This window comes from Dipodascopsis tothii (assembly GCF_038497935.1).
Source record: "Dipodascopsis tothii strain CBS 759.85 unplaced genomic scaffold V1510scaffold_4, whole genome shotgun sequence".
Lineage (NCBI taxonomy): Eukaryota > Fungi > Ascomycota > Lipomycetes > Lipomycetales > Lipomycetaceae > Neoaidaea > Neoaidaea tothii.
The window spans coordinates 537,810-555,048 of record NW_027117988.1 but is presented as its reverse complement, the minus strand read 5'-3'; the positions used below and the strand labels follow the sequence as shown (position 1 = coordinate 555,048).

Below are 17,239 nucleotides of genomic sequence, written 5' to 3'. Positions count from 1 at the left end.
GACTTATAACCAATTGGGGAATAGTTTCGTTAACTGCTTTGCGCCACATCATTGCCTCATTTATTCCATAAGTCTATATGGGAGTGACATGCATCTCGTTCACGAAACCAGAACTACCACACGAAAGACTTTTATATCTCGACATCCATACAGAAGAGATATTACCGTCTGATAATAGCTACAAGAGTTTTTTCTCATAGAAGTGATTTCTTTTGTGGATATTATCCATCATGGATTACGACAATGAGAACTCTCTTGATCAATTGCAGTCGGCACAATCAAACATAATCGATATCCCTCTGCGAGATGATCAAGAAGTGGTTACTCTTAACCTCGACACAGACCTACCAGATGATCCGACTGAACTTTGTGATTTGCTGGAAAATGAACTTGCTGGTAGACAATACTGGCTTGCTATAGGAGTAAGTTGCTACGGATAATGGTCGTGGTTGAGGATTTACTGATATTGTCTAGACAGCATACAGCAGGCTTGGAAAAGTCGAGGAAGCCATCGAAGTTGTAAATAGAGGATTAAAAGGTTAGTAGTTTTGCAATATAGTGAATGAGGCTCATCTAACAAATTAGCATATGTCGTCGAAAAAGGGACAGACAATGACAGACTGCCATTCTATTCGTGCTTGTCGTGGTTATATTTGAAGCAATATCGTGATGCACCTCTAGAATCGAATGAGAGTACGTAAAACGATGAAAGCTACTGACATGAGATGTGGATGGGTTGAAATCGAAAGCAGTTTATCAGCAGATGGCCACGCAAGAGATGAACAGATCCGCTCAAATCCTTCCTAGCTGGAGCGTGAACGTTCTTGCACGAGGCAAGTATACTCTCGAAGGCAAACTGACATCCAGGTGTCTGGGGAATATTCAAAAACACTTCAGAGAGCTTGGACCAAGCTCTTCATGCGTTTGATGACGTTTTACGTCAATCGGAAAACTCCAATCTTCTAGCAATGATGGGTCGAGCGAATATATTGTATCGAAAGGAAAATTACAAGGCTTCCTTAAAACTCTACCAACAAGTTCTCGCCTCTCGTGCCGCTATAACTCCTGACCCGCGTATTGGAATTGGATTGTGCTTCTGGAAACTAGGGTATAAAGAAGATTCTAAATTAGCCTGGGATCGGTCATTGGAACTGGTAAGCTACTGTGAAAGGTTGCCGGAGTGCTGATCAACAGGACCCGGAAAGTACTACCGCGAATGCTCTTCTGGGCATATACTACCAAGATGCGGCCTTCAAAGACATAAACAGCCCAACTTTTGTGGAATTGTACGGTTCAGCTCTCCAATACACTCAGAAGGCATACAAGAAGACGCAGAAGCTTGCATTGGCGGGAGTAACGCTAGCTAGCTATTTATTCTCGAAGAAAAATATGGCGGCGACAATCAAACTGTGCGAAAAAGTGATTCAGTATTCGGATGTGGATGCTATAACGAGTGATGGCTATTTTTGGATGGCTCGAGCGTATCACCACATGGAAAACTACGAAAAGGCAATGTCATTATATCACAAAGCTCGAGCCGCCAAGGTAGATAATGTACTTGCGAAGATCGGGATCGGTCAACTCCAGATTCAAAATGACGACTTTACGCAAGCTAAGCTGACGTTTGAGAGAGTGATACAAGAGCACCCAAAATGTGCTGAAGCTATGCTCATATTGGGTTCGCTGTATGCCGAAGACTATGTGAAACGATCTACAAGAGAGGATCGGTCGTTGGATAAGACGAAGTCGAAAGCACTCCTTGAAAAGTATGTCAAATTGGTCGAAAATAGGCCCGGAATGGCTTCGCACGAAATTAATGCAAGACTGATTCTGTGTCGACTTTACGAAGACGATAATGTTGACATGGCCGCTTCTTCTCTCCAACAGACGATAGAGCTTCAAAAGCAGGCTGCTATTCCTGTCGAGTATCAGATCCTCAATAATATTGGCGTGTTCTGCTATCAAAAAGGCGACTTCGAAAAGGCAAGGCAGTATTTCCAAAATTCTCTCGAGGCCCTGTATGCAACTGATTCAGGCACAGAAAGCGATGGAATGGTGACTATTACCTACAATCTTGGAAGACTTGAGGAGGAAACAGGCGATATAGAGGAAGCAAAGAAGGTCTATGATAGTATTGAGTCGCGGTTTCCAGGTTACATGGATGTCAAGATCAGAGATTGTTATTTGGATCTTAAGGAACGGGCCCCCGACGGAGTCAAGAAACTCCAGGCATTGATCAACAATGAGTCTTTTGGGTCCAATCTCGAAGTTCGAGCTTTGCATGGTTGGTACTTGCATCAACAAAAGCGCACCGTCGCCAAGAATATCAACGAGGATCCTGAACAGATACACTACAAGCATTCTCTTCAGCGTTATGATAAGCACGATGTGTATTCTCTCATCGCTATTGGTAACATATTCTTGGCTGCTGCACGTGAAATGCGTCCTACCAATGAATTCGAAGCGGAAAAGAGGCGAAAGACTTATGACCGCGCTGTCGAATTTTTTGATAAATCTCTTCAACTCGATTCAAAGAACGCATATGCCGCACAAGGTGTGGCGATTGCACTAGCAGAATGTCGCAAGCATGGCAAGGCTGTGGGCATTTTTGGCAAAGTCCGTGAGACGTTGTCTGACGTATCGGTTTACATCAACTTGGGCCATTGTTTAGCCGAACTCAAGCAGTATATGAGGTCGATCGAATGTGTAAGTGGCAGTTTACATGCAGGCGTCCTGATTTGCATTACGGAACCTAGCTGACCGGGCAGTACGAAATAGCATTGAACAAATATCAGAATGGAACCAACATCCAGACAATATCGTGTCTCGGGAGAGTCTTGCTTCGCCGTGGTATGGAAGAACTGAATCTAGAAAGTGCAAAAAGTTGTCTTGAATATACCAGGAAGGCTCTCGCGCTTTCACCGAGTGACGCTACTTTGAAGTTCAACGTGGCGTTTGCACAATTTCAAGTGGCGGAAATCATTCGGCGAATCCCCATCTCATCGCGGCAAACTCAAGACATCAAAGATGCCGCAGAAGGATTAGAGGAGGCCATAAAAACATTGAATGAGCTGGCTAGCATAGAAAACCCACCCTATCCTAGCTCTGACATACAGCAGAGAGCAACTATGGGTCAAAATACGACACGCCGTCAGCTTGAACGTCTCATAGTTGAGCAGACAGAGTATGAACTACAATCGAAAGCGAAGTTGGAGGCAGCCAGAAAGTTTAGATCCGGTTGAGAGGGGCGAACCCGGCAGCTACTGTTTCGGTTCTGGTACAATACATTGTTTTTACTTTATGTACATTAAAAAGCTAAAGACTTGTAAAATACTACACTGTAAAACGATAACAGAATATTTGCCATACGCAGTGACAGCTGCACTGGCCATATACTACTCCTGTGAATCGAACGGCTGCAAGTTGACGGTTCCTTCCTTCCACGATGCGCCATCGACGCTCATGACTTTGACAGCCTCAAGAATCTCGTCAACAGTACCTCTGACCTGCTTAGTGGAATCACGCTCACGAAGCGTGATGGTCCTGTCCTGCACGGTCTGGAAATCGATAGTTATGCCAAAGGGAGTACCCAACTCGTCATTGCGAGCATATCTACGGCCGATTGTAGCGGAGCTGTCGTCGATTTTCGATGGGATGGCAAGCTTGCGTAACGCAGCAGCTTTAGACATTAGCCAGAGTAGCCAAACCGCAAACTTACAAATTTCCTTAACGAATGGGGCGAGATCGGGATTGTTGGACAGCGGTACCAGAAGTACCTTTGTGGGAGCAACCACGGGCGGGAATGACAGGACCTGTATATCAGTCTTTGAAGTCGACCGGTACTTACACCACGCTGTCCGTCGCCCGAGCGGACTTTGAAATTGTGCTCCAGAACAGAATAAAGAATGCGGCCAATACCGAACGAAGGCTCGATAACGTTGGGCGTGTATTCGCGAACTTTTCGTTAGTATGAATGAGCACTTCGAGTCTTACCGTATTCCATCCTCGACTTCTTCTCAATGGAGATGATGTCACTCTCGAGAGTAACCGCATTTTCAACACCCTCAACCAGCACAGTGATTTTAGAATCCGTCGCCAGGCTCTTCGAGAATTTCTCCAGATCCTGCTGCGATCTGGAGAGAAGGAAGTTCTCAATTTTTTTTCCGTCCTTCTTGAATTTCGGACCAAACTGCTTCTTGTCCAGCTCAACCTCAAAAGCTTCGATAGAGATTGGAGTGTCGAGAGTTTCTCTGACAATCAGCTTCTCATTGGTCTTGTTGGAGTGGACTGTCAAATCGTAGGCAGATCTGTCGGCGCATCCGACGCACTCGACCCAGCCGTAGGATGACTGCAGCTCCGCATCCCAGCAGTCAGCAGCATAATGTGCCATCTCATTCGCCATGTGCTGTCTAAATCTCAAACGCGCAGGATCCACTCCAATCTTCAAGAGGAACAGGTAAATTCTCGCTAGAAAATAGCCAAGTGTCTCGTTGTCTACAACTCCGGAGGAGACCGCCTCACCAATGGCCATTTCAGTCAAAGTAGTTTGGCCAGCCGCCTGCGTGTCCTTCGGAAGCAGACGAAGCTTCAGGTCCTTTACTTCAGCGAATCGACTGTGTGACTTGTCACTGGGATCGACATAGTGCTCAATTTCAGCCATCAGAAATTCTCGAACACGCAAAAGACCAGCTCTAGGGGAAATTTCGTTACGGAATGATTTGCCAATTGAAGCACTGGCAAAGGGCATTTTCTGGTTGTTGCTCTCGAGAAGTTTGTTGAAGTTCAAGAACTGACCCTGCGCTGTCTCAGGTCTAAGGTATCCCTTCAATTGACCAGAGGGTCCAATAGCAGTCTCAAACATCAAATTGAAGGCCATCGGAGGAGAGAGCGGACCGCCAGTACCGGGGTTCACGATGGAATACTTCACCATAAGCTCACCGAGTTCCGGGCCAGAGTAGCCGTCAATCTATGTAATTAGGTTTGCAAGCGAGAGTTGGACCTATACCTTGGCAAGCACATATTCGTACTCAGCGACAACCTCGTCGTCGAGTTTAATAACCTTGATCTCCTTGACCTTCTTCTTTCTCTTCTTTTCTTCAGAAGTGTCAATTCCAGCGGAAGACTGACCACGGGCTTCCTTGTCACCCTTAAGACGACTCTCCAGCACCTCCTCGACAAGATGGTCAGCTCTAAATATTTCGCCCGTAGCAGGGTCCCTGCACATCCAGTCGGCAAATTTGTCAACATGACCTGAAGTCTTGAAAACATCGTGAGGCGTAAGCATCGTGCAGTCCACTTCCAGCATATCCTCCTCTAAAACAAAATGCTTTCTCCATACATCGATGATGTTGGCCTGCAGAGCACATCCAGGCGGACCGTAGTCGTACAAGCCAGATACACCACCGTAGATATCAAACGAGGGAGTGAAGAAGAAACGACGCTTCAAAATGCCATCCAGCATTTCTCTGGTGAACTCAGTTTCGAAAGACATGATCCTCGATTTTTTTTCACGCGGTACAATGGTAGATTCTGCAAAGTGGCTGATCGATGAAGTTGTGTAAAATTTCTGTACTGGCCTCAAAACAGACGCAATCCGGGATCCTCGAAGTAAACCGTTATAGAGGTCTTTAATCAGCATAAAAGAATTTTACTTCGTTTATGTGGGAGACACCAATCTACTTGCTGTCAGGTGTAGAGAAAAAATTACTCTTAATCTTACTTTATTTTCGTTTGAGATGTGCCGTGACACATAAACTTTGGTTCTCAAAAAACCGCTGCTCTCGGCCTACCTCCCAACTAGAAAACTAACACAAATTTTTTGCGCCCAGCTTCATCTTCAAATTTTTACAGAACAGTTTCAGACTGTTGATATCGGCTCAGCCATGGCACGCAAATCGAAGAGCAGAGATGCACCGACGGTGATTCATGGTAAAAGGGCAGATCTGAAGGAAATCAAAAATAAAATGATACGATCAAAGCTATATCGAGACCAAGCGAAGGCTAGGAATACTGAAGAACACAAAATGCGTCATGAGCGGGCAAAGATGGAGTCCATGGACCCGTCATTGAAAGAAGAAAGACTTGCCAATAATGTCCCTGATACCCTAGACAGCAAGCGAGTCTTTGACGAGTCGATCGACGCCGAGAAGGAGGGAACTGATGAATTCGACAACTACTTCTCGAATGACAAAATGCCGAAAATTCTACTCACGACCAGCAAGGGCGCCAGAAAGGAAGCTTATGAGCTGAAAGAGGAGCTGTTGGATATACTGCCTAACTCTGAATTCATCAAGCGAGGCTCGAAGTTCAGCCTCAAGGAGATCGCAAAATTTTGCAACAACAGAGCTTACACAGATATTGTCGTTATCAATGAGGACAAAAAACTGGTAAATGGAATCACCTTCATACATCTACCCGAAGGACCTACTATGACGTTCTCCTTGACGTCTTTGAGAATGCCCAAACAGATTTCTGGACATGGCAGATCCACTAATCATATCCCCGAGCTCATCCTTAATAACTTTTCGACTTCGATGGGTGTGACCGTTGGCCGGCTCTTTCAATCTCTATTCCCTAAACTACCTGAGTTCGTTGGACGACAGGCAGTCACTTTGCACAATCAGCGTGACTACATTTTTTTCCGTAGACATCGGTACATTTTCAAAAATAAAGACCGCGTGGGACTTCAGGAGCTAGGGCCACAGTTCACACTGAAGCTCCGAAAATTTCAGAAAGGAATTTACGAGGAAGTGGAATGGGAACACAAGTCAGGCATGGACAAGGAGAAGCGCAAGTTCTTTCTGTAAGATTAGCATATATTTTAACGCCGGTTGCCATTTTATGTATATATGCTTTGGTAGGAAATCAGCCGCAATGATTTATCACGATCAAAATAAATTAGTTTCATAATTACATTTTCCGTATCAATCAACCACGTAGAGTGAGAATACACAGTAGTAAGGCAAACATGAGGCCAAGAAGGCCCGTTGCAGAGAGATTGTTTTTCAGCGCGATAGAGATGGCTAAAAATACGACGAAGAGTATAAGTGCAACGACCGCTATCTTTTGATTCATGCTGCTGTCATAGTTCAAGTCTCCACATATCGCTACGGAATTAGCGACTGAAGTACTGACCAACACGTCCCCGGCTGGACTAAAAACCAAGCGAGTAATCGAGAATGAGTGCACATTCTTAAATACCCTTATTTCTCGAAGGTCCTTTAGTCTGATAATTCGAATTGTTAGATCGGCGCCGGCTACAGCAACAAGTTCATTAGAACAGGCCATTGAAGTAACCGCTTTGACAGTCTTGTTCAGTTTTGAGCGTTCCGCGGAAGCCTGATATTTATCAGCTGACAACTTCTTAGTGTCCGAGGTGAATCTGTATCTTTCAACAGCTGCCCCAGATCTCTGAGCAAAATTGGAAATGACTATCAAGCAATATTCTTCTAAAACCTCCGACTTCACGAATTTGATGGACCGAAATGATCGCTCTTTGGTCGCTTCAATACGGAAAAGTTTCTTTCCTGTACCAGCTGAAAGCACCTGGATATGTTTCTCGGTAGAGTACGCGAGCAGATGTTCATCCAATGAATAGTCAACGTCCTGAATCTCATTCTCGTCGACAATGTTTTCGTGAACCTTACTGAGTGAAGGAAAACGCAGATTGCTTATTACTCCCATCGAAGAAGCAATTGCCAGATATTTTGACGACTGCGAGAATCGCGTACACTTTTGATAGCTATCAAGTGACGTTGTCTTGAAGACATTACTTTTGGATACCGCTGAAATGCTATTGTCAGATGAAGACGTTCACAAACTTCATACCGCTCGTCCCGTAGATCAAAAAGGCGTAAATGTTCATTTTCCCCTGCTCTTATAGCATCACTGCTACAATTCACACCGGCAACAAGGTTGAGCTATCAGGTCAACAAGTTTTCAAACTTTGGTTAATTACCCCGTCCTTCGAGACGTCCAAGCTCATCGGAGAGTCCTCTGACTTCGATAAAACGAACTCGTCGCATTCTGTGATTACCTGGTCTTTGTCTTCAATTTTCAAAATTGTCTCAAAAGTCAATATCGCCCCCCCGTAACATAGTGAGACTTACAATCTTATTGGCAACACCGTTCTTGCCCTCGCCGCCGCCGCCGGTGATCGCAAATGTGTTTTCCGAGACGAATGCGGCAGAAAAGATCGGATAGCCGACGTCCAGAACGGCAACGCTCTTCATAGGGTGTATGGTTTCTTTCTTGCCAGCATCTTTCGTCATAATTGTTGTGTGCGTATTGATAAAATTGGAGCGAGTAATATCAGCTCTGTACTATCAAAGCTGTGTCTTCGGCAGAGCTTTCACTGCCAATAAGCTGAGTAAAATCACCGAAAGTAATTATATGTCGGAGTCGGGACGAGATTTTGGAGATATCTAGGACATGAGCATTAGAGAGATGGTCGTTTCAATAAAGAAGTGCTGATTTAGGACGAAGTTACGAGGAAGGACACGAACAACAAACTTTAAGCTGTCCCGTCCCAACGCTGGCAAGGGTTTAAAGTGAAACAAACACCAATTCACTTCGCACATCCATCAAATTTACAAACATTTTACTATCAGCAAATGCCCCGGTTTTTTATTGACTGCTGGAACTCATTTGGGAGACCACCCTTTTGAAAGATTCTGTAGTAAAGTTTATTGCTAATACAAAGAACTACTACCGCGACGCCAAAGTAGCAACTTAATCTAAATGGCGGTAATGCCTGTCATTGGCAGACTATTCTAATATACATATATAATTAAGAGGGAGCGAATAATGCGGCGCATGCTACAGTCAGAGTTCCACACAACCTAGTCTTCGATTCCAAGAGACTGCTTGAAGAATACCAAGTTCTGCTTAAGAAGCTTGTCTCTAGCTCCAGCAGTAGACTGCTTCTTCCAGGTCCACTCCTCCTTATCACGCACAATTACCTCCTGAAGAGACTGAAATTCAGGCTCTCCAGTTTTTTGATACCAGATGCTGTCACCCGGAATCTGTGTGTAAGTATCCAAAAGCTCGCTGCTGGCCAACATCGGCGTACCCGCCGTAAGGGAAGCCGCTACTGATGGCGTAGTTCTGAAAGCCAGAAGATCTTTGTCTTTGATGAAAGGTAGAATTGCCACAGCTCCAGCAATTTCCTTGTAGTACTCGTCGTAGGGGAGATCTTTCTTGAAAATGACCCGCGCGGCGACGTCATCCGTAAGTTTCCACTCGGCGTCTCCGGATCCCACAACATGAACATCGATTTCGGGCTTAAACTCTTCAATCTGGTCGAAGGCAGAGTCGTAGTCTCTAATAGCACTGTTTAGGGAACCCACAATAACAACGTAAGGCTTCTGTTTGGGGTCAATCGAGATGATTTCATACTCGCTCGACTTGAAAACAGGAGCGACAGTGCTCATGACAGAAGGCAGTGAAAAGTCAATGTAAGTGCCAGACTGAAAGAAATGTGAGAAGTGTTCCTGAGCATAGCGTGTAACATGAGGAGAAAGCGTGAGCAGTTGCCACTGTCCTCTGAGAAGCGGGCGCTTCATATACTCGATCTGGGACTTGTAAGGCGAAAGAGAGCCATCTGACTCATTAAGATCCCACTTGGAAGCATCTTGAACGACGCAAAGGAACTTTGAACCACGGTCGATGAACGAGGTGATGACCGAGAGCATCGCCAGCGAATCCTCAGGACAAGAGATAAGGAGGACCAGGCCAGGGGCTTCGTCGGTTTGCTTGTTGAGATCCACCATGTCACGGAAAGTCAGGTTGGAGCCCGCCTCTGCGAAAGTCTCCAGAAGCGTACGGGCACCATGTTTTTCTAAGCTTTCCTTGTGACCGAAAAGATGAATATCAAAGTGCATGAAAGCTCCCTCCGAAAGGGGTCCGGTGTTCTTCTCGGGGATGCTCAAAATGGTCTTCATGTACGCAAGTAAGACATCATTGTTACTCTGCTCGGAGTTAACGACATAAATCGGTTTGTTCTTATTTTCGGAGGTGTCGTGCTCCATAGCAGGCTGCTCGTCTGTGGCGAAGACATTGGTAATAATATCATAGTCATCATTGAACCCTTGGTCGTAGGACGATATCAGCTGGAAGTCTGCCTGTTAGCAACTGGACCTAAGAAATTATTTCGGAGGCAACCCCAGGTCAAGCTGACGCAAACGCAGCGTAACATAGGTTATGCGGACAATTACTAGCATATTGTCATATTGCGATGACACTGTCTTGAGTCACTCACCGTCCGAGTCAGCCCCAACTTTTGACGGCGTTTTCGAGCTGATTTTCAGGCGCTGGATGGACTCAATGTTGGAAAACATGAGAGCTAGAACCAGCACGGTCGTTGCGACCGCGACGCCCGTGAATATGAGTTTAGACCGCTGCATAACCATCTCGAATTGTGGTCCAGGACGGGACGCTCGTCGTGTGAAGGTCTGAACTGGTGTAGAAGAGGCGGCACAAAACGGGTGGGCGACAGTTTATAAAAAAAAACTAGATATCGTGTGTGAAGACGGCATTCAACTAGATACCGCTGCCCAGTAGGTAGTAACCCAATGTCCAAGGATTTTCACAAAAACGCTGGGACACCATTCACTAGCTCCTAGCGAGAATGCTGGTTTCCTATTAATTACACTGTCAGTTCAGCTCGTACTAACGTTTAGATTCACCAAACCTAACCGTATATTTATAAGCGCTTACTACTCCTAGCCTGACATTTGCAAAATGTTGTCTCTGTTCATGCCGATAGAAGTAACCAAGGAAGGAAGGGACCCATTTGGTTTGCAGCCGCACGCCGCTTGCGTCCTCAAATTCGCCTGATACTCACTAGTATAACGCACGGCGTGGAATTATGCAGCATTATAAGCCTGTTAGGATACCCCAGGACTGCTTGTAGGATTCTCTGAACATCATTGCAGCTTCAGCTATATCCCAAATAGTGCTGCTGTCAGGCTCTAGGCCAGCTCTGTCACAAGCGATGCTACGCACACTCTACGCTAACTTCCGGACTATTGTGCGGCCGCAAGGCTAGGTTTTGCGTCTCAGCGATCGAGTTGTGCTGCATGGGCACGGGCGTTCACAATAAATTTCCTTAAACTTACCGGACTGCAAATCAGCGCAGCAAGAGATATACGTGTCTCATAGCACGCAAAAAGGGGCTATTGATACTGCGAGGAAGGCTGTGCGGGCATGTGGAAGGCATATGGGGCGACGGCGCGTACCGGCCTGCCAACGATGCCCGGATACGGTGCTATGTACAAGGGTCGAGAGCTGGTCTACCGGTGGCGTAGTGCGGCTTTGTGCGGCCTTGCAAGCGCGAGAGCGGCACCCCAAGAGGAATCTGCAGATTCGCGAACTAGTCTAGTCCCCATGCTGGCAGATTGCGCTTCACGGGTATTGGCGGCCGCGCTACCCGGCTTGGTCCGGGGACTGCCGCCACATGGTTTACCCGGCTTTGTGCGCCTTCTAATAGTCGCTACCCGGTCGCACTGCCGGTTCACACGATGTCACCAATTCATATTTGTGTTACCCGGACGCGTTCTTATTACCCGGTCTAAAAGGGAAATGCCTAAATACTGTGAAGTCCGTCGTCGCCTGAGCGTTGCGCTACATGCCTGAAGCGTACAAGGCAGTGTGTCCTTCCATAATCAACTGAGAGCTGGGCCGTAGTAACGTAAGAATCTCCATCTGTGGGATTTTCTGCTTGTGTAAGCAACGCCTAATAGACCACATGCATTTTGTCAGTTATTAAAAGTATCGTTCACACTGTCATCTCTAAATCTTTTACTCTCTTCCGCTCAAACGGCCAGGTAGCAACATTACATACAGGAGCGTTGGTTGCATACGACCAGATTGCTCGCTTTGATAAGATCTTCCCTCGGAGCTCCTTGATTGTTGCTTGCTGACACCTGACACTTTATCTCTGTAGGGGGTAATTGCAAGACTTTCATGTTCAATAAAACACGTCCTGAAATCAGCTGGAGCACATAATAGCCGCGAGCTGAAGGTGTCGTCCTGAGAGAAGAGATCATACCAATCGCATTTTGCTGCAAGCAAGCTACTTGCTGCCTGTCTGCCGTATTGCGAACTATATGTTGGTTTGGCTGGCATATCATGGCAACAATGGCTGCAGGTCCCTCACAGATATCCGGGTTACGTACAGGCTCCTCATCAGAAAGCAACACTCCCGTGAAAATGATAAATAAAAGGGCACGATCGGCATCTACTTCTTCGATGCGAAAGAAAGCAGGATCTAAGTCAGCAAATGATGGAGATTATGTCCCTGCGAAATCCATAGAAGTAAGCCAAAAGGCCCGACCCAAACGCAGTGTGAAGTCACAAACTATTTCGTTGGAGGAACAGAAGGTCGAGACCGGAGGCAAACCACGCGCCCCGACTGTACGAAAGTCTCAGAACAAGCGCACAGTACCGCTTGACCTCTCCACAGTCGTGACTCGAGAGATGGATCCTACGACTAAGAAACCGCCAGTTTATCCGATCAAAAAGTCAAGAATTTTTGGTCTACAAGAGGCACCAACATACACGCCATCGGAGGAAGAGTTCAAAGATCCATTCAAATACATTGCCAGTATAGCTAATGAAGGCAAACAGTACGGTATCATCAAAATCGTACCGCCTGCATCGTGGAAACCTGGGTTCGCCCTTGATTCCAAGGTAAGATTTGTTTATACCGCAGTCTAACAGCAGGATTTCTTTTTCAAAACCCGCAAGCAGGAGTTGAATTCAATGGAAGGTGGAACACGCGCAAACTTGAACTTTCTTGACCAACTTTACAAATTTCACAAACAGCAGGGTGTGGCGTTCAACAAACTCCCCTCTGTGGACAGGCGGCCACTAGACCTTTACCATCTTAAGAAAGCAGTAGATTCCAAAGGCGGATTCGAGTCTATTTGCAAGAACAAGTTATGGGCAGAAGTCGGCAGAGATCTCGGGTACACCGGTAAACTAATGACGTCGTTGTCGACTTCCTTGAAGGCAGCGTATGTAAGATACGTTCTACCCTACGAAAAGTATCTTTTGAGTGCCAAGCCGTTTGTTCAGCAGCAATTGGAGGCCGAACAGGGAGGACCTTTAACACCACCTAAACGTTCAAGGACCATTTCAGCGGAGGGCGAAGCTTTCACGAGTGCTTCGACAGTGGACACAGAAGACACCCCAAGAGTGATGCAGTCTCCAGACGTCAAACGCGAGAGAGATAAGTCACCTTCAGAAGGTGGCGAGTCCACTCCGGAAGTCGCAGACAATCGCCGTCGTAAGAGAAGAAAGCAGTCGACTACCGACACAGACGACGGTATTCCCTTTCTCAACCCTCTCGTGCTACCCCGAGAATATCAGAACTCGAGAATGAAACGTGTCGACTCTGAAAGCTCGAGTAAGGCAAACAGGAAACCAGGAGAAGTGAGTTTACGGATTCTAGCTCTTACTAACAACAAGAACTGTGAAATATGCGGGCGAGGGAATAATGCTCTTTCGATGCTCTTGTGTGATGGATGCAACGAAGGCTATCACATGAATTGCCTCAAGCCCCCTTTGAAGAAGGTGCCAAGCTACGATTGGTACTGCGACAAATGTTTGGTTGGTACTGGTGATTTTGGTTTCGAGGATGGTAAGACGTACAGCTTGTTACAGTTCCAAAACAAAGCACAGAGATTTGAATCCACCTATTTTTCAAAAAATAAGCACCAGAAGAACCAGCTTGACGAGAACTTTATTGAACACGAGTTCTGGCGACTTGTCGAAGATGTGAATGAGACTGTCGAGGTAGAATATGGTGCCGATATCCACTCCACAACTCATGGGTCTGGATTCCCTACCATCGAGCGTGATCCTCTCAACTCTTATTCCACAGATCCCTGGAATCTCAACATACTACCTTTGCATGAAAAATCGCTTTTTCGCCACATCAGATCAGATGTGTCAGGTATGACTGTACCGTGGCTATACATCGGAATGATTTTTTCAACATTTTGTTGGCACAACGAGGATCATTTTACGTACTCAGTCAACTATCAGCATTTCGGAGCCACAAAAACCTGGTACGGCATACCCGGAGACGACGCCGACAAATTTGAAGAATGCATGCGAAATGCTGTTCCAGAATTATTCGAACAACAGCCTGACTTATTGTTCCAGCTCGTCACAATGCTCAGTCCTAAAAAACTCTTAGAAGGCGGAGTTCGTTGCTATGTGCTTGACCAGCACCCAGGAGATATGGTCATAACATTTCCCCAGGCGTTTCACTCCGGATTCAATCACGGTTTCAACTTTAACGAGGCCGTCAATTTTGCTCCGGCTGACTGGGAACCGTTTGGAAAGATGGGAGTTGAAGTTTACCAAGATTACCGGAAACTTCCTGTATTTTCTCACGATGAGCTCCTCATGACTGCAGCTTCTAGAGATGCGTCAATTGAGACTGCTTTGTGGTGAGTTGTCACAGATAGCGTTCATTGCTAACTTATCACAGGCTCGGTCCTGCCTTAGAACAGATGATGAGTCGAGAGCTTTTGTCCAGGCAAGCAGTTAGAGAGGCTATTCCAGAAATCACAGAAGAGACTCAGAAGAGAACCACAGGAGATCCTGACTACATGTGCTCATACTGCAAGACATATTGCTTCCTCTCGTACGTGAAATGCGACTGCACTACCAACGTTGTGTGTCCAAATCATTGGGGCGAACTTTGCGACACTCCGGAATCAATGTACGTCTTGGTGGTCCAATTCGACAACGAGGAGCTCAAGGAGCTGGTATCGAAAGTGTCACTACGTGCAGCCCAACCTAAGCAATGGACTGAAAAGCTGCACAGGATCATGTCGGAAGACAAGAAGCCCTCACTGAGAAGCTTAAGAGCTTTGGTCGCAGAGTGCGACAAAATTGCTTATCCTATACCTGAAAGCGTTTCCGTTAGAGAATTCGTTGATCGTGCAAATGAGTGGGTTGAAAAAGTTCAATCCGTGTTGGCTCGCAAGATGCAGAACCGGAGGAAAAACGAGAGGGTGTGGCGGAAAGGTAGCTCGAAGGTGATTGACAGCGAGCGGGTTGAGGAAGACACCAAGCGCCCGGAGTATCTTCATAGTCTTTTGGAAGAGGCTGAGCAGTTGTCATTCTATGCTCCTGAGATTGACCTTCTGCAGGAGCGAATCGAGAAGATCGAAACATTCCGCGAGAGAGTGAAAGCTTTGATATCACATCCGTCAGAAAATGTCAAAGACTATGCCGATCTGATCGACATCGGCCAGGAAATGAACCTGGAGATACCGGAACTCTTGGAGCTTCACGCGATTGTTCAGCAGCGCAAATGGGCTCAACGTTACCGCGATCTTAACAAGAAATTTATGTTTTTGGGAGATGTAAATGATCTCATTAAGAAAGGGTTTGAATCCAAGGTCAGCAGTGAGCATCCGATTATGAAAGAGCTATGGGACCTGAAGGTCAAAGGTGATCGATGGGAAGCAGATGCTGCCACTTTATTGGAGAGTGAATCGTCGCCCTTTGCCCATCTGCAGGCGCTATACGAAAAAGCCAACGAAACACCGGTCAATAAAGAGACGTACGAGAAAATCGAGAGGATCATTGCAAAATACGAGGGTGCCTCTACTGCAACAGAATCCCTTCTAAAGAAAATCGCTGAACCCAATTTGATCGATCGACCTTTGTATTCAGAAGCAAAGGAAATTCTAGAGTCATTTGAGGATATTTCAGCAAAATCGGTCCATCAATTTTCAGTTCTGGAGAACAAAGTAAAAGTCACTGAAGATTGGATGAGAAAAGGCAAGCGATTTTTTGGAAAGGTTAATGCTCCATTGCACATCTTAAAATTACACCTACTCTCCGTGGAGAAGCGAAATGTCAGTTGTTTCTCATTAGAGGACAAACCTCGGGCACCTGTTGAACCACTTTCACGGGAAGCAACGCCTGAGTCTGATGCTGAAGTCAATCTTATAAGCCAGCGCGGTCCTAACAAGAAATATGACTCGCAGAAAGGCAGGGAGGTTTTCTGTCTTTGCAGGCAGCCTGAGGCTGGTCTCATGGTAGAATGTGAACTCTGCCATGAGTGGTATCACAGCAAGTGCTTGAAGATACTTCGAGGAAAAATTAAGGACGCAGATCGGTACACCTGTCCTGTTTGCGATTATCGAGTCAAGATTCCCAGAGACGCGAACAGACCCAAGCTCGATGATTTGGAAGCTTGGGAGGCAGAGGGTCTCAGACTGCCACTTAGAACTGAGGAACTTGAAATAATCGAAAGAATCAACAAAACCGCTGAAGATTTCAGACAGTTTCTGAGAAGCTCATTCAGTTCTGTTCTTGGGCTCACATCTGCTGAACTTTCAATTATGCGTTTTTATCTCCGGAAACTTGAAGGTGCTGATGTTTTGCTGGCAGAGGAGACAAATTACTTCAGGAGCGAGATACACAAATGGGCACCCGTCGCCCCGGACCCTCCGCCCATGATAGATGCCTCTCTGTCAACTCGCAAGCCCAGGCCAACGAAGCAACAGAAGATCATGGCGCAATTAGGAATAACCGATCCCAACGAGCTTCCTCCCGAGTTCAGGAGTAACCGAAGCACCACTCCCAAGCGACATCAAGACGACATGAAACACGCTTCCTCCGTCGGCCTACCGGTTGCTGCTATGCCTCCCCCGAAGTCTACACCTTTGAATACCACGATACTTCCAGGAAGTGACACCATCACGGCACACGCGATGACAGCAACGATGTCCACACCGGTACAAGGCGAAATAACTCGCTCGATAGGAGATTACTATCCTAGTCAGAACTTCAACTCTTTTTTTTCAGGAGTAACTCCGATAGATTCCCCAAATGAAAACATGAAGGAGCTCACTGAATCAGGTGCCAATTCTTCAATGGCAGGGCCCGACCCCCCTAGTCCCGGAATTTTCCGCAACAGGAGTCGGTCTGAAAGCAACGAAGGGCCGTCGCTCTTTTACATTGAGTCAAAGGACTCAGAGGACGAAAGAAAAAGTACTGATCGGTCAGAGCTCTCTGCACAAGATGGCGAGAAGTTAGGGGCAGGTGAAAGCACTTTATCAGCCGGACAAGGAAGCAGCCAGATATTAAGAGCGCACAAGGTAGAAAGCCTAGAGCTCGCTTTCGATAACAGTCCGAACGAGTTCAGCGGCACACCAAATGCATCTAGCCAAGGGGTATCGTCGAATCTGTTTGAAACTTTCGGCAATGA

General features: G+C 46.3%; 5 protein-coding genes across 5 annotated transcripts; 2 read left to right on the top strand and 3 right to left on the bottom strand.

Annotated features, from left to right (window-relative positions):
- Nucleotides 1–60: 60 nt before the first annotated feature.
- Nucleotides 61–3,403, top strand: V1510DRAFT_411788 (uncharacterized protein). The gene is made up of 7 exons (XM_066932964.1): nt 61–422; nt 475–538; nt 586–693; nt 726–833; nt 868–1,154; nt 1,195–2,706; nt 2,769–3,403. Exons 1-7 carry the CDS (start codon nt 231–233, stop codon nt 3,240–3,242), a joined length of 2,745 nt encoding a protein of 914 aa, XP_066791066.1. The 5' UTR covers nt 61–230; the 3' UTR covers nt 3,243–3,403.
- V1510DRAFT_425041 (uncharacterized protein) lies at nt 3,396–5,461 on the bottom strand (the record flags this gene model as incomplete). Its single annotated transcript, XM_066935117.1, has 5 exons — nt 3,396–3,679; nt 3,719–3,812; nt 3,848–3,957; nt 3,994–4,966; nt 5,006–5,461. The coding sequence occupies 5 exons, from the start codon at nt 5,459–5,461 to the stop codon at nt 3,396–3,398; spliced, it is 1,917 nt and encodes a 638-aa protein (XP_066791065.1).
- Nucleotides 5,462–5,623: 162 nt separating this feature from the next.
- Nucleotides 5,624–6,912, top strand: V1510DRAFT_411781 (anticodon-binding protein). The gene has a single exon (XM_066932963.1). It carries the CDS (start codon nt 5,883–5,885, stop codon nt 6,804–6,806), a length of 924 nt encoding a protein of 307 aa, XP_066791064.1. The 5' UTR covers nt 5,624–5,882; the 3' UTR covers nt 6,807–6,912.
- Nucleotides 6,913–7,101: 189 nt separating this feature from the next.
- V1510DRAFT_355519 (quinon protein alcohol dehydrogenase-like superfamily) lies at nt 7,102–8,213 on the bottom strand (the record flags this gene model as incomplete). The annotated part of the gene is made up of 4 exons (XM_066930892.1): nt 7,102–7,792; nt 7,828–7,919; nt 7,958–8,065; nt 8,109–8,213. Coding segments are annotated over 4 exons (996 nt in total), but the record flags the coding sequence as incomplete, so codon positions are not given.
- Nucleotides 8,214–8,534: 321 nt separating this feature from the next.
- On the bottom strand, nt 8,535–10,485 carry V1510DRAFT_411776 (uncharacterized protein). The gene is made up of 2 exons (XM_066932962.1): nt 10,259–10,485; nt 8,535–10,117 (listed from the first exon to the last, which is right to left on the bottom strand). Exons 1-2 carry the CDS (start codon nt 10,407–10,409, stop codon nt 8,841–8,843), a joined length of 1,428 nt encoding a protein of 475 aa, XP_066791062.1. The 5' UTR covers nt 10,410–10,485; the 3' UTR covers nt 8,535–8,840.
- Nucleotides 10,486–17,239: the final 6,754 nt, after the last annotated feature.

What these genes read in the sequence shown, in the direction of transcription:
- V1510DRAFT_411788 (XM_066932964.1), top strand. Translation starts at nt 231, where the DNA reads ATGGATTACGACAATGAGAACTCTCTTGATCAATTGCAGTCGGCACAA. An exon ending in TGTAAATAGAGGATTAAAAG is followed by an intron (nt 539 to 585) that starts GTTAGTAGTTTT and finishes CTAACAAATTAG; the next exon opens with CATATGTCGTCGAAAAAGGG. An exon ending in CGTGAACGTTCTTGCACGAG is followed by an intron (nt 834 to 867) that starts GCAAGTATACTC and finishes ACTGACATCCAG; the next exon opens with GTGTCTGGGGAATATTCAAA.
- V1510DRAFT_411781 (XM_066932963.1), top strand. Translation starts at nt 5,883, where the DNA reads ATGGCACGCAAATCGAAGAGCAGAGATGCACCGACGGTGATTCATGGT.
- V1510DRAFT_411776 (XM_066932962.1), bottom strand. Translation starts at nt 10,409, where the DNA reads ATGGTTATGCAGCGGTCTAAACTCATATTCACGGGCGTCGCGGTCGCA. An exon ending in AGTTGGGGCTGACTCGGACG is followed by an intron (nt 10,118 to 10,258) that starts GTGAGTGACTCA and finishes GCTAACAGGCAG; the next exon opens with ACTTCCAGCTGATATCGTCC.